Source organism: Bos javanicus, chromosome 26 (assembly GCF_032452875.1).
Source record: "Bos javanicus breed banteng chromosome 26, ARS-OSU_banteng_1.0, whole genome shotgun sequence".
Classification (NCBI taxonomy): Eukaryota; Metazoa; Chordata; class Mammalia; order Artiodactyla; family Bovidae; genus Bos; species Bos javanicus.
In genome coordinates, this window is record NC_083893.1 from 23883891 (window position 1) to 23905914 (window position 22024).

At 49.4% G+C, this 22024-nt stretch overlaps 1 protein-coding gene across 1 annotated transcript; it reads right to left on the reverse strand.

The window, feature by feature from the left end:
* Positions 1-2449: 2449 nt before the first annotated feature.
* Positions 2450-6443, reverse strand: CALHM1 (calcium homeostasis modulator 1). The gene is made up of 2 exons (XM_061403332.1): positions 5656-6443; positions 2450-3215 (listed from the first exon to the last, which is right to left on the reverse strand). The coding sequence occupies exons 1-2, from the start codon at positions 6205-6207 to the stop codon at positions 2733-2735; spliced, it is 1035 nt and encodes a 344-aa protein (XP_061259316.1). The 5' UTR covers positions 6208-6443; the 3' UTR covers positions 2450-2732.
* Positions 6444-22024: the final 15581 nt, after the last annotated feature.

Here is a 22024-nt window from a genome sequence, read left to right on the forward strand (position 1 = left end):
GGCCTCCCTCAGCTGGGCTTGTTCACATGCAGGAATGAAGGGAAAAGGACCAGTGTTCATTTTTTCACATCTTACGATGTCCCAAATATGGTTCCAGATGCTTCCTCAGAAGTTATCCTTTAACCTCACTATAATCCTGAAAAGCAAGTCTTTTAAACATACGTTTTACAGACAGACAACTGTGGGTCAGAGGGATTGACCCACTGGGATTGAATCCTCTGTGGGACAGAGGATTGTGGGTCAAAGGACTTGCCAAAGGTCCTACAGCCCCAATATTTGAATGCAGGTTTGCCTGACCTAAAATTTTACTCTTTCCTTTAAAATTACTCATTTCTTTAAAATTTATTTTTATTTATATTTTGGCTGTGGTGGGTCTTTGCTGCTATGCACAGGCTTTCTTTAGTTGCAGCAAGTGGAGGCTACTCTTGGTTGCGGTGCTCGGGCTTCTTCATTGCAGTGGCTTCTCTTGATGCAGAGCACAGGCTCTAGGCGTGTGGGCTTCCCTAATTGCAGCGCATGGGCTCAGTAGTTGTGGTTCATGGGCTCTAGGGCGCAGGCTCAAGCAGTCGTGGCCCACGTTGCCCTGCGGCATGTGGGGTCTTCCTGCACCAGGGATCCAGCTGGTGTCCCTTGCATTGCAAGGCCGATTCTTAACTGCTGGATCTCTGGATCACCTTCCTTCACATTTATACTTCCCAATAACTCTGGGCTGGCTTTTTTCCTCTGGACAACAACCCTCCCCCCTCCACCGCCCACTCCCAGCTGTTAACACACCCCTGGTCTTCACTCATCTGAATCACCCCCTAGAGTAAGTCCCACCTCTTGGAGGAGGCCTCCAGCCTACCTAGGCTTCCAGGTTTCTCCCTCTTCCCAAATAATTAAAAGGAGAGAGACTGGGTCTCAGAAGTGGGAATAGAGGGAAGGATGCCTGAGGAAGAATGAAAATTATTAACCCAGTGTTGTAAGGCTCAAGATCAAAATGAATTCTCAGATAAAGGGGACTTAGGTCTCCAAGATGTCTTGGGGCAAGAAGCTCATCTTCTTGGCCCTCTGCTTCCCCCTGGACAAAGGAAGCTCTAGTTCCTTATGTCCCCACCTTCGGTCCAGGAGGAAGAAAAGCCCTCAGATTTGGAAATCAATACCCACGTTATCCGCCAAGTACTGAGTGCCTACCACGTGCCATGCACTTTACGTACCTCACCCATTTAATGCTCACACAATCCCATGAGGTAGGTGCCTCATCTCCCTTGTACAGATGAGGAAACTGAGGCAAAGTGAAGCAACTGGACACAGTTTGTAAGTAGTAGAGCCAGCATTTGACCCAGTTCTGTCTCACTTTTGAGTCTGGGCCATTTCCACACTAGGTAGCTCCCCTCCCTCTCCTCCACCCTCACCCACACCTCAGGACAGAGACCTTCAGCACTTTAGAACCCCCTGCCCAGGGGATGTGGTCTCTGGGAACATGGGAAGACATCAGCTTCCCTTTCTAAATGCTCTGGGGATGGTCTGATTTCCACCTGAGACCTGGATGTGAGGGACGTGGCAGGGCCATCTCCAAGGCCTCTCCATGGCATGTGCTATGGTCTGAATATGTCCCCTGCTCAAATTCATATGTTGAATCTTACCCCCAAAGGTGATGGGACTAACGAGTGGGACCTTTGGGAGGTGCTCAAGGCATGGGATTCATGCCTTATAAAAGAGGCTCCAGGGACTTCCCTGTGTGGTGCAGTGGTTAAGATTTTATGTTCCCAATGCAGGGGGCCTGAGTTCGATCCCTGGTCAGGAGACTCGAACCCATGTGCCACAACTAAGACCCAGTGCAGCCAAATAAATACATAAATAAAACGTTTAAAAAGAGACTCCAGAGAGCCCCCAGTCTCACCCACCACAGGACACAGTGAGCTGGCATGCTCTACCAACCAGGAAGAGGGCCTCTATCAGAACATGACCATGGCAGTGCCATGATCTTGGACTTCCAGTCTCCAGAATGCTGGGAGAGGCCTCTGTCATTTAGAAGCTACCCAGTCTGCTGTATTTGTTAGAACAATTCAAACAGACTAAGACAAGGGCCTTCCGTGCCAGTGCTAAGGAAGTGTGCAGTCCGCCTTGATGATGTTGAGTGACCTCCGTGGGGAGCCACACCCTGGCTTCTCCCAACTGGACCTAGCTTCTGATATCTTATCCCCTGTGACCATAGGCGTGTTCCATCAGATGGGGCTGTGTCAGGTCCTTATGGCCCACTTTGGTCTATTCAGCCTCACTCAGGAGACCAGCCAAAATCAGAGGATTCCTGCTTCATGAGGTGGCTGGACTTCCCTGAGCCTTGAGCATAAGGGAACTAAGATCTTAAAAAAGAATCACAGATGAGTGAACGCTGGGGCAAGGCGCTCACAGAGCCTGAGAGGAGATAGTGAACCAGGGGTGACGTGGCCTGGGAGGGGCTGGGCAGATGGGAGCTTGTCTCCCCCCAAAGGCAGTTCTGAATCCCTCTGACTAATACTGCTCGTGGCCCTGTAACTCCAGGACCTTCCAGGATAGTCCCATAGCTGGGGGACTGAGGTCCCCTTCCAACTCCAAATTTCCCGCCTCAAATGGGCAGGTGAGTGCCTGGGCATGCAGGTCTGCTCTGGAGCCTACAACCAGCACCTGCAGCCTTCATCTCTTCATCCACTTTGGGGGTCTGAGGAGCTGTGGGCTCACACCCCATTCCCACCTCTTCACCTGGCCACGGCTCACACTTTGCTGAAGTAGGTGGCCACCTCCTTGCGTGAAGGCCGGGGCCCGCCCCCAGCCCAGCCGTTGCCCACCAGTGGCTCCTCCTGGCCCAGCCGCAGGGGCGGCTTGCACTCATGCCAGCTCGTGAGCAGCCTGTTCATGGTGCCCTGATCGGTGATGCCACGCAGCTTCTCCCTCTCCTCATCCACCCCTTCTGTGGCAGCAGGGGCGGCCGAGCCAGTGGGGCCGGCAGCCAACGCCCCGTGGGCGTGACCCAGCTCCAGGTCGTGGTTCATGGCCTCGAAGAACTGCTGGATACAGACCTTGGCGAAGGCCTTGGCGTGCTCCGTGCATGTCTCATCAAAGAGCTTGCGCTCGATGTCGATGTAGTGGGACCAGTACTTGCTTTTAAGGAAGGCGGCCTGTGTGAAGCAGGGCCGCACAGAGCGCACGACAAATGCCAGCAGTGTGGTCAGCAGCACGAAGGACCAGCCCAGGGCCTGAGACGAGAGAAGACAGAGTCAGCCGGGCACTGCCCTCCGGCCTCCCGAGCCTGTCCAAGCCCCCAAACCACACTCTGTGCCAGGGCCTTTAGGGAAAAGAGCACTGACTACAAAGAGCAAATGCCAGCACCTCATGGCCTCCACTTCTCTCCTGTACAATGGGCACAGATATACCATCTCATGGAAATGAGACCGCTTGAGTGAAATGCCCGGTATGTAGGCCTGGCTCTCAATACACAGGACTTGGCTGGGCAGACCTTGGAACTAGAATGCCTGGGTTTGCCCATCTGCACTGCAGGCATATTCCAGAGATTTGTGGGATCTGCTCCAGGCTGTTACATTAAAGCAAACACGGCAATAAAGTGAGTCACACCATGTTTTTGGGAGCCCAGTGCACATAAAAGTTGTGTTTACACTAACATAACATGTGCAATAGCATTACGTATAAAAAATAATGTATACAACTTAATTAAAAAATGCTTTATTGCTGCAAAATGCTAGCCATTATTTGAGCTTTCAATGAGCAGTAGTAGTAAATCAAAGATCAGAGATCACAGATCACCATAACAAATATAATAATGAAAAAGTTTAAAATACTATGAGAATTGGCAAAATGTGACCCAGAGACAAGACGTGAGCAAAAGGTGTTAGAGAAACGGCACCAACAGACTTTCTCGATGCAGGGTGGCCAGGAACCTTCAACTTGTGAAACACGCAGTATCTGTGAAGCCTGATAGAGGGATGTGCAATAAAACAAGGTCTGCCTGTCCTTAACAGTTGACTGGGAGCAAAGTACCTGCCTTCTCTGTGCCTCAGTTTCCCCACCTACAAAATGGGGCTGTTGATCATAACCATCCCACTGGGTTGTTCTGAGGACTAAAACTGGCAATAAACAGCACAGTGCCTGGTACCTAGTTAGTGCTCAGTAACTGTTAGTCACTATTACTGGCCAACCAGCCCTCACTAACTATGCCTCTTCCTTCAGGAAGCCCTCCTTGACCTCCCATAGTGACGCTTCCTCCTCTGAGTCCTGTACCTCGCCTCTGGCTCCTGCTGCTGTCTGCCTTTCAGTCGCAGCTCTCAGTCAGTGCCTCCCGTGTGGGCTCCGAGCTGAGCCCTCAGGGGTCACAGAGACAAATCGGACAATTGCTCAAACTTGTGCTGAAGAGCACTGGACACTCAGGTGCTGGTTCTATTCTTCCAGTAACTCACTGTGGTGAAGGCTGCTCCCCCAGTTTCAACTTAGGGTCAACCCCAGTTGCACAGAGAAGCATTCGGCCAAATCAGGGTGAGCGAGGCAGGGCAACCACTGTCAGTAGTGGGGGTCAGTGGTTATGGTAGAGCACCCTGGGGCGGGGAAACTGCAGAGCATGTGCTGGATGAGGAAATGTGGGCCCTGCTGGGCTGAATCTCCAAAAGTTTCAGGTAAACCTGGAAATCTCATTTTTATGTGATAGTTTTCAGGTTTTAGATGATGTCAACTAATTCTAAAATTAAACTTTGAATTCAGCCCCTGAAGTCCAAATGACATACTGTAGGCCAGGCAGCCTGCCCTCTGGGGCCCCTTTTAGTCTATGAGGTAATTGTTTAAAGGTCAGGTGGAGGGTAAAGTGGATGACGGACAAGTGTTCAGACCAGAGGAGGCGCAGGCGGGAAGGAAAGCGCTCGGAGTGTGAAGTTCACAGGGGCACCCGGTGACAACGCAAGCCCCAGAGGGGAGAGTTCAGGCTGGAGGGGAAGCCGGGGCGTCTGGACTCATCGCAGCAGAGTGTGCATGCTTCTGTAGCCTTGTCCCCTCCCTGGTAGACCCCTGCCCAGGTCTTCCTGCCCACGCACCACAACTGCTGAGGAGTCCTGAGGGGCTCAGATGAGTGGCGGGCCAGAGTGGCAGATAGCGTGGAAGCAGGGCTCCAGAATCCCCTGTCAGTGGGCCCTCCAGCCCTGCCTTTGGGGCACATCCCAACAGTCCATCCCCTCACTCAAGCCTCCTTCCCCTGAGCAGGGAGTGCCAGCTGGGGCCATTTGCCAGGGAAATGTACCCAAATTGCGCAGCCACCCACCGGCCTCACCACTGTCCGGACCTGGAAGAGGAAAAGGATGCAAATTCCCCCAGGTTTCCAAACTGGAGCTCAGGCAGTTGGGTCCACTCAGGGGAACCTCGGACAGGGCCCAGGCCTCTTTCCCCAGGTGGCACTGACCTGAGGAAAGACACCTGCCTCCGCCTTCAGAAGCCCTGGCCCCCTTTGGGAAAATATGCCCCCACCCCAGGGAACTGCATCTGAGTGGACAGACCCAGCCCTGGCTTGGGGGCCCCCCATCTATTGGGGAAACATAAGCACGCCCTGCGGAAGCTCCACTTCAAGAGCGGGGAAGGAATACTTTCCGAGGGACCCAACCTGTGAGGGGAGCCCCAGCCCAAGGCCGTCTGGCCCCTCACCTGCGAGATGCAGCGCAGGTAGCGCACAGCCACCTCGCGGGCCAGCAGCCAGTCGCCCTCGTAGATCTCAGGGCAGGGTACCCGGGCCAGCAGGCGGGCAAGCTCTGGTGGGGGCAGGCCGGGCACCAGGCTGCCATTGCCCAGCAGGCTCACGGGCACCGCCGTGCAGAATGCGCAAAGGAAGCACTTGCCGTCGAGCAGCGTGACAGCCACCCAGACGACGGGCGCGATGAGGGCGCGCTGGGCCATGGAGCAGAACATGTAGCGCAGCACCGCGGGGTCCTTGGCCCGGTGGCCCTGAGGCCGCTTCCACTCTTCGGCCAGCATGGACACATTGTTGTTCATGACCAGGCCGAGCAGGAAGAGCACCAGGGGCGGCGCCAGCAGGATGCCGGCGCTGTAGGCAGCGTTGTAGCCCGGCAGGCAGGGGCAGTTGAAGTCGAAGGCGGAGTACATCTGGGCACTGGCCAGGGCCATGATACCGCAGATGCCATTCATGAAGGACTCCTGGTTGGACTGCAGGAACTGGAAGATCATCCGGAACTTGTCCATGGTGCCCCCACGGGGCCTGCTGGCCTCCTCCCGCCTCACCGCGGCCTCAGGATGGCCCCTGAGGCCCACTCTGCCCAGCGGGCGCCCACGTCATGGCTGAGACAGGCAGAGCTCTGGGCGGAGGCTGGGGCCGCTGTCTCTTTGAACCTTCTAAGTCAGGTGCTGGCCGGGAGGGCGCAGCTTGACCAATCCCGTGGGTGCAGCAGTCTGCCCTCCCCTGCTCCACCCTTCCTGGGTTTCTCTCTCTCTCCACAGCTGGCTCCACCACTGGGAAACCACGAGGACCACACCTGACTGGGACCAGTTCTCTGGCTGCTGGAGGAGGGTGGGGATGAAGGCTCCAACTCAGCTGGGAAGACAGGCCCTTGGGCAGGGTTGAAGTTTGGGAGAATCTAGGACTGCTGCAGAGGCCTGAGCTCCCGGGCCTTGACCCCTGGGCTCCTAGGAAGCGTGTCACCCTCTTTCTGTCCTTCCCATTGGGTCTTTCATCCATGCTGTGTCAGGATCCAAGAGGACTCCTCCATTAGTGCAGACAATGGTATGATGATGTAGTGAAGGCAGTCGTGGTGGCCCAGTCATAGGTGTGATAATGGTGGTGGGGATGCCAGTTATGATGGTGATGCTGCTGATGGTGGTGGGGATGCCAGTTATGATGGTGATGGTGCTGATGGTGCTGATGGTGGAGGTGATGCCAGTTATGATGGTGATGCTGCTGATGGTGGTGGGGATGCCAGTTATGATGGTGATGGTGCTGATGAGGGTGGGATGCCAGTCATGATGGTGATGGTGCTGATGGTGGTGGGATGCCAGTTATGATGGTGATGGTGCTGATGGTGGTGGGGATGCCAGTCATGATGGTGATGGTGCTGATGGTGGAGGTGATGCCAGTCATGATGCTGATGGTGCTGATGGTGCTGATGGTGGTGGGATGCCAGTTATGATGGTGATGGTGCTGATGGTGGAGGTGATGCCAGTCATGATGGTGATGGTGCTGATGATGGTGGGGATGCCATTTATGATGGTACTGGTCCTGATGGCTATGCTGTTGTTGCTGGTTGTGACGGTGGTAATATTGTGATGATGGTTGTGACAGTGGTCATGGTGGGGATGGATGGTGATGATGGTGGAGATAGTGCTAAAGGAATAAAATAGGAAGCTCTGAATTTGGAATCAGAGGATTTGGATCTGAGAGGTTGCTAGGGCCCCTTCTGCAAGGCAGAAGGAGCTGTGTCCGGTAAGCATAATGCAGGTATTTTTATGTCCTGTCTCCTTGTGTCTCGGTGATTGTGTCTGTGTGTTTGTGGATTACGGATGAAAAATCCTTTCCTGGCTCTCCCTCCTACCTCTACTTCCCCAGGTCAAAAAATAATGGAATGGGTGATGGGGTTTCATGCCTGGGGCTGAGGAACCCAGAGTGTCCATGGGAACCAAGCCAAGGCTCCACCATCAGCACAGCAAAGTGGAAGGGGCTTAGAGGGCTCCCTTTGATGCCACCAGCTCTCCCAGAAGAGTGGGTTAGATCCAGCTCCAACTAGATGGCTCCTGTCTGGAGCGAGATGGGGGGCTGTGGGGGCGGGACCGGAGGAGGGCTGGGACTGAAGTAAAGCAAGAGACTGGACAGGGCAGCTCCCTGGGACGCTCAGATCTGTGTGTCCCTGTGTGTCATGTGTCACGTGTCCATGTGTGAAATTTCTATGGATTTGGGCCTCAATGTCTGTGCGTCTACAGTGTGTATGTAACTATGACCATGCAGAACTCTATGGGTCTTTCTGAGACAGCACCGCCTCCCACCCCAACTCTACCATGTCCACCTACCTCCCATTTGTAGCAAAGCTTTAGTCTCCCAGGCCTCCCCTGAGTCTCAGATGGCTGACTCAGGAGTTCATTGTTATTATACATGGAGAGTTCAGTTCAGTTCAGTTGCTCAGTCGTGTCTGACTCTGTGACCCTATGGACTGCAGCACGCCAGGCCTCCCTGTCCATCACCAACTCCCGGAATTTACCCAAACTCATGTCCATTGAGTCGGTGATGCCATCCAACCATCTCATCCTCTGTCGTCCTCTTCTCCTCCTGCCTTCAATCTTTCCCAGCATCAGGGTCTTTTCAAATGAGTCAGCTCTGCACATCATGTAGCCAAAGTATTGGAATTTCAGCTTCAAAATCAGTCTGTCCAATGAACGCTCAGGACTGATCTCCTTTAGAATTGACTGGTTGGATCTCCTTGCAGTCCAAGGGACTCTCAAGAGTCTTCTCCAACACCATAGTTCAAAAGCATCAATTCTTTGGCACTTTCTTTATAGTCCAACTCTCACATCCATACATGACTACTGGAAAAACCATACCTTTGACTAAGTCTTTTGTTGGCAAAGTAATGTCTCTCCTTTTTAATATGCTGTCTAGCTTGGTCATAAATTTCCTGCCAAGGAGTAAGCATCTTTTAATTTCATGGCTACAGTCACCATCTGTAGTGATTTTGGAGCCCCCCAAAATAAAGTCTGCCACTGTTTCCACTATTTCCCCATCTATTTCCCGTGAAGTGATGGGACTGGATGCCATGATCTTAGTTTTCTGAATGTTGAGCTTTAAGCCAACTTTTTCACTCTCCTCTTTCACTTTCATCAAGAGGCTCTTTAGTTCTTCTTCACTTTCTGCCATAAGGGTGGTGTCATTTGCATATCTGAGGTTATTGATATTTTTCCTGGCAATCTTGATTCCAGCTTGTCCTTCATCCAGCCCAGCATTTCTCATGATGTACTCTCCATATAAGTTAAATAAGCAGGGTGACAATATACAGCCTTGAAGGACTCCTTTTCCTATTTGGAACCAGTCTGTTGTTCCATGCTGCTTCCTGGCCTGCATACAGATTTCTCAAGAGGCAGGTCAGGTGGTCTGGTATCCCCATCTCTTTCAGAATTTTCCACAGTTTATTGTGATCCACACAGTCAAAGGCTTTGGCGTAGTCAATAAAGCAGAAATAGATGTTTTTCTGGAACTCTCTTGCTTTTTCGATGATCCAGCAGACGCTGGCAATTTGATCTTTGGTTCCTCTGCCTTTTCTAAAACCAAATGGAGATGTAGAAACAAAGAATAGCTGGTAACAATTTAGAGAACAGACCAGTCACTAAGCAGTAACTGGACTCCCAGTTCCCTGAAAAATGTAGATAAAGGCCTGACCCACATTCCTAAGTTGCTTTAAGAGGAAGCAGACCCCCACCAGATGAAGACTGTTGACCACTCAGACCACAGACCAGCTGAAACCAGGATTAGTGACGCTTGAAACTTCACCTTGAGGCCAACCGATCTGAGAACCGTGCCCGAGCTAATCACATACCAGGCCCCGACCTCACACAGCCTAAAACTTTGTCCTCTGACCCACAACTTGGAGATGGTCTTAGGATATTAGTCCACCACCTTCCCAGATTGCTGGCCTCCTGAATAAAGCAGGAGGCCAACTTTTCCTTTTCCACCAACCCTTGTCCCTCAAGTATTGGCCTTTGATGCCAAGTACCAGCCTTTTCCTCTAATGTAATCACATGAATGGCCTTTGTGTCTGTGTATCTCCATGTGACCCACGAGGACTGGCACTGACCGGCACTTCCACTGGATAGGCCCTATACCAGCACTCCACACACGTCACCTCATGGGATCCTCATACAACGTCCCGGGGGAGCTGCTATCGTCCCCATGTCACAGAGGGCGGCACTCGGGCTCAGGGAAGTCAAGTCATGACTGTAGGTTCAGGACAGACCTCCTCAAGATGTGCTGCTGTTACCGAGTCCAAGCTCACTCTGCTCGCTGCCACAAAATAGGCCAATAAATCCCAGATGAGATGTCAAGACAAGTGAGTGAATGTTAGTAGCTCAGTTGTGTCCAACTCTTTGCCACCCCATGGACTGTAGCCTGCCAGGCTTTTCTGTCCATGGGATTCTCCAGGCAAGTATACTGGGGTGGGTTACCATTTCCTTCCAGGCTTCTTTGTCCATGGGATCCTCCAGGCAAGAATATTGGAGTGGGTTGCCATTTCCATCTCCAGGGGATCTTCCCAACCCAGGGATCTAACCCAGGTCTCCTGCATTGCAGGCAGATTCTTTACCACTGTGCCATGAGGGCTTCAGTGTTAAGACAAGGGAAGGACTTTATTTGATAGCCAGCTGATGGAGTAGACTGCAGGCTAGCACCTCAAAATAATCACCTTGTCGGGGCCTGGATGCCAGGTTCTTTTATGGATCAGAGATGGAGGTGAGGGGAGGAAATAAAGTAAAAAGACTATTCGGTCCTTGCAGATGTCCGTTAGAACATCACGTCTCAAGTAGGAGGATGTGTTCGTTTCACTTCCTTACAGTCCTTCACAGGTGGGCTGGCTCAGGGTATTTCCCCAAAGCAGGCCATTATGTATGCCTTCAAGAACAAAAGCCTTGAGAGTCCCTTGGACTGCAAGGAGATGCTACCAGGTCATCCTAAAGGAAATCAGTCCTGAATATTCATTAGAAGGACTGATGTTGAAGCTGAAATTCCAATACTTTGGCCACCTGATGTGAAGAACTGACTCATTGGAAAAGACCCTGATGCTGGGAAAGATTGAAGGCAGGAGAAGGGGACGACAGAGGATGAGATGGTTGGATGACATCACTGACTTAACGGACATGAGTTTGAGTGAGCTTCGGGAGTTGGTGATGGACAGGGAGGCCTGGCGTGCTGCAGTCCATGGGGTCGCAAAGAGTCTGAGACGACTGAGCGACTGAACTGAACTGAACAACAAAAGTGGCAAGATGAGGGTTAAAGTCACAGAAGCAGATCCAGCATGAATTCAAAATTAACCTTTTCCTGGTTACACTACTTTGGCATACAGGTTATTTTGAACTAATGGCAGTGGAGACTCTGTGGGCTCCAGAGAAACTACTGCCCCTCCCTTAACTAACTTGCAGAACTTAAACTGAGAATTTTTCCCAAAGAAATTTTTTTCCCTATACGTCAGGGCAAATCTCTGGTCACCGAACATCTGCACGTCTTCTTATGAAATCATACCCCCACAGACTTTACAGAAGCTAATGCTGTGATTAGTCACTCAGTCCAACTCTTTGAGACCCCATGGAGCCTGCCAGGCTCCTCTGTCCAAGGGGATTCTCCAGGCTAGAATACTGGAGTGGGTTGCCATGCCCTTCTCCAGTGGATCTTCCCAACCCAGGGATCGAACCCAGGTCTCCCGCATTGGAGGAGGATTCTTTACTGTCTGAGCCACCAGAGAAGGCCAAGAATACTAGAGTGGGTTGCCTATCCCTTCTCCAGGGGTCTTCCTGACCCAGGAATTGAACTGGGGTCTCCAGTATTGCAGGTGGATTCTGGTGGTGAACAGGAATTCTTGAGCTTGTCTTTCAGAGCAATAGACAGGGGAAGAGCCTGTAAAAACCCCTCTGCTTATAAACTGCCTTCACTTATTAAGCTTGCTTAGTTACTTTTTTCCCTCCTTAAAAAGAAATATTATTTATTTATTTACTTTTGGCTGTGCTGGGTCTTCGCTGCTGCACAGGCTTTCTCTAGTTGTCACTAACAGGGGCTATTCTCTAGTTGCAATGCTCAGGCTTCCCATTGCCATAGCGTCTCTTGTTGTGCAGCACGGGCTCTAGGGATGTGGGCTTCAGTAGCTGTGGCATGTGGGCTCAGTGTGGCTCTCCGGCTCTGGATCACAGGCTTAGTTGATCCTTGGCGTGTGGGATCTTGCCGGATCAAGGATTGAACCCTTGTCTCCTACAGTGGCAAGCGGATTCTTCACCACAGAGCCACTAGGGAAGCCCCCACTTTTTTCCTCTTTAATTGCATATCTTAGTGTCATGTAACCCAACTGACTTATGGAAACTTGGAGTCAGCTCTTTCCAGCGCAAGCCAGCTAAGGCTGGCTGGGACCACCAACCCGAAAACTGGGCCTGCACACAGGTGTTTAATGAAGGACTTTTTGACATCTGCTGCTGCTGCTGCTAAGTCACTTCAGTCATGTCCGACTCTGTGCGACCCCATAGATGGCAGCCCACCAGGCTCCCCCGTCCCTGGGATTCTCCAGGCAAGAACACTGGAGTGGGTTGCCATTTTCTTCTCCAATGCATGAAAGTGAAAAGTGAATGTGAAGTCGCTCAGTCGCGTCCGACTCTTCATTACCCCATGGACTGCAGCCTACCAGGCTCCTCCATTCATGGGATTTTCCAGGCAAGAGTACTGGACTGGGTTGCCATTGCCTTCTCCATCAGAGACTGGAAAACTTTACCCTCAGATCATGCTAAGTGCCTATACTTTTGAGTATTCAGAATCATATAACCCAGGTACACCTCTGTAGGACACCAGTTACCTCATGTTTCCCTTGCCTCCAATCACCTTTCCCCATGCCAAGACCACAGGCTTATTCCATAAATATCCCAACCCCCTTGACTTGGGGGACAGAGATCTGAGGCTTGTTCTCCCATCTCAATTGCCTTCCCTGTGGCAAAAACTCTTCCTCTGCTGCAGATCTTGTCATCTCAGTGTTTGGTTTGCTGTGTGTTGGGCAAACAGACCTGGTTTTGTAACACTTATTGTCCTGTGCATGACTATCCTGTCCTAGGAAGCCCCCAGGCTCCTACCCCATTCCTTAGCTCACAATGGTTGTTAAGTACCTCATTTTATCTTTCTGTCTCTGAATCTCTCATATATGTGAGATTCCCATACATATGTAATTAAATTTGATTTTCTCCTGTTAATTTGTCTTTAACAGGAGAAAATTTCAATTTAATTCTTAAACGAGTCAGAAGAACCAGAAGTGTAGAGGACAGGTTTCTTTCTCCCGGACACTAGTTAAAGGCTACACAACTTGTGGGTGGAAAAGGGGGATTTGAACCCAGGCCAGGTGGGAGTGGGGAGGAGAGGGAGGGGGCAGAGAAGCATTTTTTCTTTTTTTGGCTTTCTTCTTAATGCTAGCATGTCACAAGTAGGATACAGGTGGGGAAGGATATTGCTCCCATCAGCCCTCAAGCTGGGCCTTGGGTAACTGGAGCACTCAGGCTGGTGGCCACTGGAGGACCCTGTTAGAGGATGCTGAGGAGGGGCACTGGTGGGCAGCAGGTAAGAGAGACCCAGCAAAGGGGGTATCCACCCTTGTGCATCTACTGTGCATCAATGCAGACGGCTGACAAAAGGTCTGGGTGGCAGGCAGAGCCTGGCACACAGCCTCCGGTGTGGAATGTGGGGTGAGGTGACCCAGGAGGCTGGGAGCCCAGCAGGAGTGTGGCTCCAAGAGGCTGTCTGGAATCTCTGCCTTCCATCTGTAGTGGACATGGGTCTCTATTTGTAGCTGATGTACCATTTTCATGCTGCCCAAATTGACTTCAGGTGCCTGCTCTAAACACATATACACTCTCTGCAAATCCTAACTTCAGTGTGACTTTAAAATACTTGGAATAAAACAGCTTGATTGGATTCTAAATCCATTATTCTCTGATCACTAGAATTGTAATTACAGTTATTGAAAGTCAATGAATGTTAGAGTCTTTACATACCATTCAAGCCATTGTAGATGTTTATATGGCTGTAAAAATTGGTTTTAAGTTTACCATCCCCTTTGTTGTTGTTTAGTCACTCAGTTGTGTCCAACTCTGTGTGACCCCAAGGACTGCAGCACGCCAGGCTTCCCTGTCCATCGCCAGCTCCCGGAGCTTGCTCAAATTCATGTCCATTGAGCTGGCGATGCCATCCAACCATCTCATCTTCTGTCATTCCCTTCTCCACTTGCCTTCAATCTTTCCCAGCATCAGGGTCTTTTCCAATGTGTCAGCTCTTCGCATCAGGTGGTCAAAGTATTGGAGCTTCAGCTTCAGCATCAGTCCTTCCAATGAATTTCAGGACTGATTTCGTTTAGGTTTGACTGGCTTGATCTCCTTGCAGTTCAAGGGACTCTCAAGAGTCTTCTCCAACACCACAGTTCAAAAGCATCAATTCTTTGGCACTTTCTTTATAGTCCAACTCTCACATCCATGCATGACCACTGGAAAAACCATAGCTTTAACTAGACAGATCTTTGTGGGCAAACTAATGTCTCTCCTTTTTAATATGCTGTCTAGGTTGGTCATAGCTTTTCTTCCAAGGAGCAAGTGTATTTTAATTTCATGTCTGTAGTCACCATCTGCAGTGATTTTGGAGCCCCCAAAAATAAAGTCTGTCACTGTTTCTACTGTTTCCCCATGTATTTGCCATGAAGTGATGAGACCAGATGCCATGGTGACTATGGTTAATAATACTGTATTGTATGTTTGAAAGCTGCTAAGAGAGTAGATCTCAAAAGTTCTTATCATAAAAAAATTTTTTTTAACCATGCACAGTGATGGATGCTAAGTAGACTTATTGTGGGGAACATTTAACAATATACAAATAACTAATTATTATGTTTTACACCTGAAACTAACACAATGTTATCTGTTAATTTTAAGAAAGACCCTTAAAAAATAAAATTAAAAAATTTTGTAAAAGACCCTTGAATAAGAATTGCCTGAGGTCATTTCATGCAAGAAGTCCAATGTTAAAAAGCTGTGCTCACTGAAGAAAGCTCAAATTTCTCATTTTAAGAAGTCTGGGAGATTCCATTTTAATGTTTTGTATCAATTCAATATTTAATATCTTTCCTAATACTTTGTTTTACATCTTCCTTCTTATTCTCATAATTATATTAGATCAAGAAAATAGTAATATAATTGCCTTTTTCCCAACAGGCTTTCAAAAGGTATCTCCAAATTCCCTTGGTTTGCCCCAGTGTCATGTACCAAGGTGACCAATGTCATGATGCACTGGGATTTGAGGAAGGTCGAAGAAGGCAATGGCAACCCACTCCAGTACTCTTTCCTGGAAAATCCCATGGACAGAGGAGCCTGGTAGGCTGCAGTCCATGGGGTGGCTAAGAGTCGGACACGACTGAGAGACTTCACTTTCACTTTTCAGTTTCATGCATTGGAGAAGGAAATGGCAACCCACTCCAGTGTTCTTGCCTGGAGAATCCCAGGGACGGGGGAGCCTGGTGGGCTGCCATCTATGGGGTCGCACAGAGTCGGACACTACTGAAGCGACTTAGCAGCAGCAGCAGCAGGAACCTCCCACCTGGCTAATCTAGGATCGTCTCTTCATCTCAAGCTTTTCAGCAGAATCATATCTGCCAAGTCCCTATTGCAGGTAACACATTCTGGAGATAGGGGACCCTTGGTGGACTTTGGGAGCCCATTACCCTGCCGACTGTGGCAGGATATTTGGTAGTGACTTAGCAATGCTTTGTGTCTTCACCACTTCTCCCCTGAACTCCTTGAGCATGACTGGGGGTACATGGAGAGCAGGATATCAGCCCCACTCAAACGTTTCAATGCATTAACAGCAGACCCAACCACGGCCACTGCTGGGGTGTGCACCAGCTCCTTCTCCTCCTGCCCTCTGGAGTGCCATCTGGGCACCCATCCCAGTGCCAATGAGTCCCCTCCACCTTGAAAGAGTTAAGTGTCATGAAAAGCAGCATGCAAAGGGGGCCTCTGGAGAGCGGATGCTGTACTTTAGGAAAATGCCTCATTTGCATAGGACAGCATGAGTGTGTGTGTAGTGCACAGCGCTCATCCAGCAACTGGGGGGGACACCGAGCCATGAGTCAGATGGGGCTGCCGAGGTGGCTCAAGGACTGTCAGGCTGTTTTATCAGAGGTATGAGGGCTTTAACTGATAAGGACAGAGTGCTATTCTCTTCTGCATCAGTCAAACTGTACTGGAGGTTGTACATTGTGACAAAAAATGGCAGTGCCCAGCAAACATTTCATGGGCTTCCTTACAATTCCCGCCCGTTTCATGTGGCTTAGGGTCATGTGATTGAGTTCTGGCATAGAAGCCCCCACCTCTTACTATTGTCTCTGCTCTTTTTCATCTTTCTCTCTCTGACCCTAGACATCAGTGCAACAGGTGCCTCTGAGCTCCACCCATTCTTTTGTTTGTTTGTTTTTGAAGTATAGTTGACCAGCAACACTAGGTTAGTTCCTGGTACACAGCATAGTGATTTGATGTTTCTATACATTTCAAAACAATCACCATGGTAAGTTGTCCCCATCTGTCACCATACAAAGATATTTCACAATTATTGACTGTATTTCCCATACTGTACATTTCATACCCATGTACTTATTCTTCACAGCACTGATCTCAGTTAGTAATGTGTTTTGGAGGGTGTGTTGGTTTAATATCCAGAGCTCCCATTGGACCATAAAGGCCCACATCTGTTTTGTTTCCCTGCTACGTTCCTGGGGCTCAGAACAGTGTGCCTGGTGTAAGAGATGCTCAGTTAACAAGTGCTGAATATTTGAATGAATATTCATTTATTTTGCAGCTAAAAGTTTGCACCTCTTAATCTCCCTTCCCTATTTCTCCCCTCCCCTAAGTCCTCTCCCCTTAGGCACTATCTGTTTCCTATATCAATTACTTTCTTTCTGTTTGTGACATGTGTTCATTTGTTTTGCAGATTCTCCACATAAGTGAAATCATACTGTATTTGTCTTTCCTCTGACTTATTTCATTTAGCATAAAACTCTCTAGGCATATCCATGTTGTTGCAAATGGCAAGGTTTCATTCTTTTTTATGACTGAGTAATATTCCGTTATATATACATATTTCACATCTTCTTTATCCATTCATCTGTTGATGAGAACTTAGGTTGTTTCCATATCTTAACTCTTGTAAGTAATGTTGCAATGAACATAGGGATGTTGGCTCATGGAAATAAGTCTCAAAGATAAGAAATGCATGTAACTGAGTTCTGGTTCTTGTCACTCTAAAATATGAGAGTGTTTTTTTTTTTTTTTCAGATAAATACTCAAGAGTGGAATTGCTGGATCATATAGTAGTTCTATTTTTAACTTTTTGAGAAATCTCTCTTCTATTTCCCTAGTGGCTGCACTAACACTTACACCCTCACCAACACTTGTTATTTGTTGTCTTTTTGATAATAGCCATTCTGACACGTGTGAGGTGACATCTCATTGTGGGTTTGATGTGCCTTTTCCTGATTAGTCATAATGTTGAGCATCTTTTCATGTGCCTGTTGGCCATAGATATCTTTTCTTTGGAAAAATGTCTATTCAGGTCCTCTGCCCATTTTTTAAATCAGGTTGTTTGTTTTTTTGACTTTGAGTTGTGTAAGTTCTTTGTATCATTTGGATATTAACCCCTTACTGGGATATCATTTGTAAATATCTTCTATTCAGTAGGTTGCCTTTCTTGAGAGAAGATCCTGAACCCTTAGCTTAGTTGAGTCCTGCTGACAAAGGCTTTCATGCCCTCCGCCCGACCCATGTACTTCCTCTTCACAGCACTGATCTCAGTTAGTAATGTGTTTTAGAGGGTGTGTTTGTTTAATATCCAGAGCTCCCATCGGACCATAAAGGCCCACATCTGTTTTGTTTTCCTGCTATGTTCCTGGAGCTCAGAACAGTGTGCCTGGTGTAAGAGATGCTCAGTTAACAAGTGCTGAATATTGGAATGAATACTCGAGTAAGTGAATAAAGGAGAGAAGTGAGCCTTGGACCAAGATGAATTTGTGAGGAGGTAGGAATCTGGACACAAATAGGACATGACAGTCCTCACCGCTCTGGCTCTGTTAGCTTCTGTGAGCAGAGTAGGAAGGGCTGAAGAGCAGGTCCCCCTTTGTGTGCTGGCTGGGTGGGCAGGAAGGGCTGGTGTACATTCAAAGCTCACCACCATGGCGATAGCCACTGGCAGACCAATGTCACCTCTATTCTGCTACCATTGGCCACCCCAGCCATCTCCTACTGCTCTTCTCTAGAGCCTCAGGGCCACTCTCCTCTTTCCATAGCCCTCCGGCCCTCCCCGATGTGAGAGCTGATCAAGCTTCAGGGAGAACTCATTTCATTTGACCTCAAAGAGTTGGGCAGAGGTGGGCTCTCAGCAGAGAAGTATGGATTCCTTGACTCCCATCATAGTCTTTAGGTCCTGGTGCCCTCCTCCATATCAATATTCTAAATGGGAGCAGGCTGCAGACCTCCCACTCTTCCTTTATGAGGCTGGGTGGGGCAGGTGTCCAGGGATTTAGGTGATTCCTACAGAAACCCATCCATCTGCTTTGCCAGGACCACCTCCCTGGGGACGCATTCCCCTGCCCTGGAAGGTTACCAAGAACCTATGATTTTCACTCAGTCCCCTGTGCCTCCACCGCTGGTTTCCCTGAAGCTCTGGATTCATTGCTCATCCTTCCCTCATCTTTAGGGCTTCCCTGATAGCTCAGTTGGTAAAGAATCCACCTGCAATGCAGGAGATCCCAGTTTGATTCTGGGGTTGGGAAGATCCCCTGGAGAAGGAATAGGCTACCCACTCCAGTATTCTTGGGCTTCCCTTGTGGCTCAGCTGGTTAAAAATCCACCTGCAATGCAGGAGACCTGAGTTTGATCCCTGGGTTGGGAAGATTCCCTGGAGAAGGGAAAGGCTACCCACTCCAGTATTCTAGCCTGGAGAATTGCATGGACTGTATAGTCCATGCGGTCACAAAGAGTTGGACATTACTGAGCAACTTTCATTCATTCATTCCCTCATCTTGAAATTCACTCCTTCTTGGCATTCTTTTTTTTTCCTTAAAAAAGCTGCTTGCTTATTGATTGATTCTGTTCCCCAGAAAGTACAAATCTCTATGACTCTAATAATTATTTAGATATTACCAAGATTGGACTCTTACAACCATAGAAAACCAGTGTTGGGAAGGATCTTAGAGCCCATCTAGTAAAATCTTATTTCATCCAGGCATGGATTGAATGAAATAGTCAAAACTTGATCAGTTTTGGCTTTCAAAACGTAATTAAAATTTTTTTTCATTGGTGGATAATTGCTTTCCAGTGTTGTGTTGGTTTCTGCCATGCAACCACGTGAATCAGCCATAAGTATATGGATGTCCTAACACTCTTGAACCTCCCTCCCACCCACCACTCCATCCCACCCTTCTACGTTGTCACAGAGCACCAGGTTGCCCCCTGGCATTTTTACAGAACTTCTGTCCCTGTGATTTCTTATTCTCACTTGCTGCCCGGTCTTTCTCCCCCAAAGCTCTAAAGGTCTCAGTCTTTCCTCTTCTCACTCAGTCTCTCTCTCTCACTGGCATATCCATTCCTGCAGCTTCAGGGATCACTGCCAGGTGGAGTATCATTCTGCCTTCTGACTCTGCCTGGAAGCACTTGCCTGTAGGATAACCTCAAAGACCTGAGCAAAACCCTCAAGGATGCCACCGTCTTCCACTTCTCATGCAGAACCGCAGCTGCCCAGACCATGTGAGACAGGGGACTAACACAGCCAAAGTCACTCTTACAGTACATTTCTGCCTTGCCCAGCTAGTCACTGTGTCTCCCAGAAGAGAGGCCTTGTGTACAGGGTGTATTCAGAAGGACTGTCTCCCAGAGTTGAAGGAGACTTGGGCAATGAGCATGAGCACCCACGAGGGCTGCTCTCCTGGGAGGGGAGCAGGTGGCAGCCTGCCACCTGGGTCCCTCACCCCCAGGTGGAGTGGCATGAGCTACACACAGGATCTCTCCCAGGATATGAGTAAATGGTGGTGTGAAAGGATGATGGCAAAGAGGTTTGGGGTTTGAAACCATGTCATCTGGGGACTGAAGAGGGTAAGGAGGCATTTGAGGGCTCCAGGATCCAAGATGGTGTCACTGGGTGTGGGGCTCAGAAAGCATCTCTTGGTGGGATTCATTGGAACAGACTCCTCGGCCCTCTGGCAAAGGTCCTTCACTTTGCTCAGGCCGGACCACACACCCTGCACGCGGTTGTTTGTTCACTGGCTCACGTCTTATCTCCCCTTCAGACTGGAATCTCCACTAAGATAGGACGATGCCTTTCCTGCTCTTTGGTGCTCTAGGCATTCCATCAAAGTTTGCTGAGTGAATCAGTGAACCCCAATTCTTTGCTTTTGTTCTGTTTCCTCCTTGTAGATGCTCTGCTCCCCCATCCCCATCCCTCTCTACTTGTCAAACCCCCGCCCCCATCCTTTAAGGCCCATTGTAATGACATCCTTCTGATTCTCTCAGCTTGGAGCCACTACTCTTCATGCTGAATCTCTGTGGCACACAGCTTGGCGCTATCGTATCACTTTACACCTTTTGCTTTGGGTTGTAATGATTTCTGTACCCATCTCGGTCCCTCTAGTAGAGAGTGAGTTCCTTGGGGGTGGGGCAATATGCATCATCTGTGTATTCTTCCTTCCCTCCTCCCTGGCACAGGGCTTTCTATGCAGTAGGCTCAATATAAGAAGGCAAGTGGCCCTTTACTGGTCCAGATACTGCTTCTTTAAAGCCCAGGGTGGGGTCTCTGAGCCTCCTTTCCCTGGGCTGGGCACTCGGCCCTGCTGACTGGATCATGTCCAAGGTCTGCCTCCTCCCTCCCCCACCAATCCCTGCTAACACTTTGCCTAAATCTTGGCCTGCCCAGTACCATTTTAGACATTTGCATGGCCTGACCACAGCAAGGTAGCAGGGGAAAGACTGGGCTGTATGGATAGTCTGGTCCTCCTAGGCCCTTTGGCAAGCACCCAGGAGAGCAGAGATTGCCTGATACGGAGGGAGCTGGGCTCCAGGACCCCTGTACTGCCCCCATGCCCTCATTACCAGTAAAGCATAGAGTGAACCTACTGCATGTCTGTGGTCACCAAGCACTGTTGTGCTGACAGAGGCAATAACAGGATGTGTGTGCGCGGGGTGGGGGTGAGTGAGTCATCAGGGAAGGGCCGAGACCCAGAGGAGCTCACAGAATAGATCTTCCTCAACCTTTGCTGTTTGGGCTGCCAGAGACTCAGAGGCAGTTCTTCCAGGAAGATTTAACCCTGGTATTTCGAGGGTCTTCATCCCTGAGTCAGACCCCACACCCACACTTGGTCCAGAGGTTTTTAAACACTGGATTTTGCAGAATCACCTGGAGTGTTTGTTCAATGGAGATGTCTAGGGCTGCCTGGACACCTGATTTGCACCCTGACTTGTAGATCTGGTCCATTCCTCGTATCCCTAGGGAAATTCTTACCATGGTGTCAGCTTCTTGCTGAGGGCAGTGGGTAGATGCCCCTGGGATGCCTGGCAAAGGAGGCAGCCTTAGAAAGCAAGGTCAAGCTCAGGGGTCAGGCTGCAGGTGGTGAGGAGGGTGGTGAGTGGAGAGGTGACGGAGGAAGTGCTTGCTGGCTGGAGGTGAGCAGAAGGCTGGGCTGACAAACGAGCTGCACCTGAAGGCTGCTTGGCCTTGGTTGGTTAGAACAGAATTGGTGGAACCGGAGAAGATGGGAGCTGGAAGGGTCAGCTCTCCCTTGACATTCAGAAACAGAAAAATCCCCCTGAAAAGATATAAAGCTATTCGTCTGCAGTAGTCAGCAAGAGACACTAATTTGTACTTTTGAGAAGAATTCTCAAGCAGGGTTTGCTGAGTTCACTCAGAGAACCTTGTTGGAGGCTGCAGGAAACCCAGCCACGGCCCTGAAAACACACACACACAATCTAGAACATGCATGCGTGCATACACACACACACACACACACACACACAGCCTAGAGGATTAATGTAGTAGCTCAGAGCAGACTCTAGAGCTGATGTCCTGAGATCAAATTCCAGCTCTTATATGGGTGACCTCAGCCACCTTAACCTTTAATGCCTCACTTTCCTTCTCTAAAAAAAATGGGGCTAGTCATCATCCTACTTCATCAGATTATCATTAAGATTAAATGAGTTATATATAGAAAGAAGTTAGAGCAGTGCCTGGTACATAGTAAGCATCATACAAGCAGGTGCTGTTGCC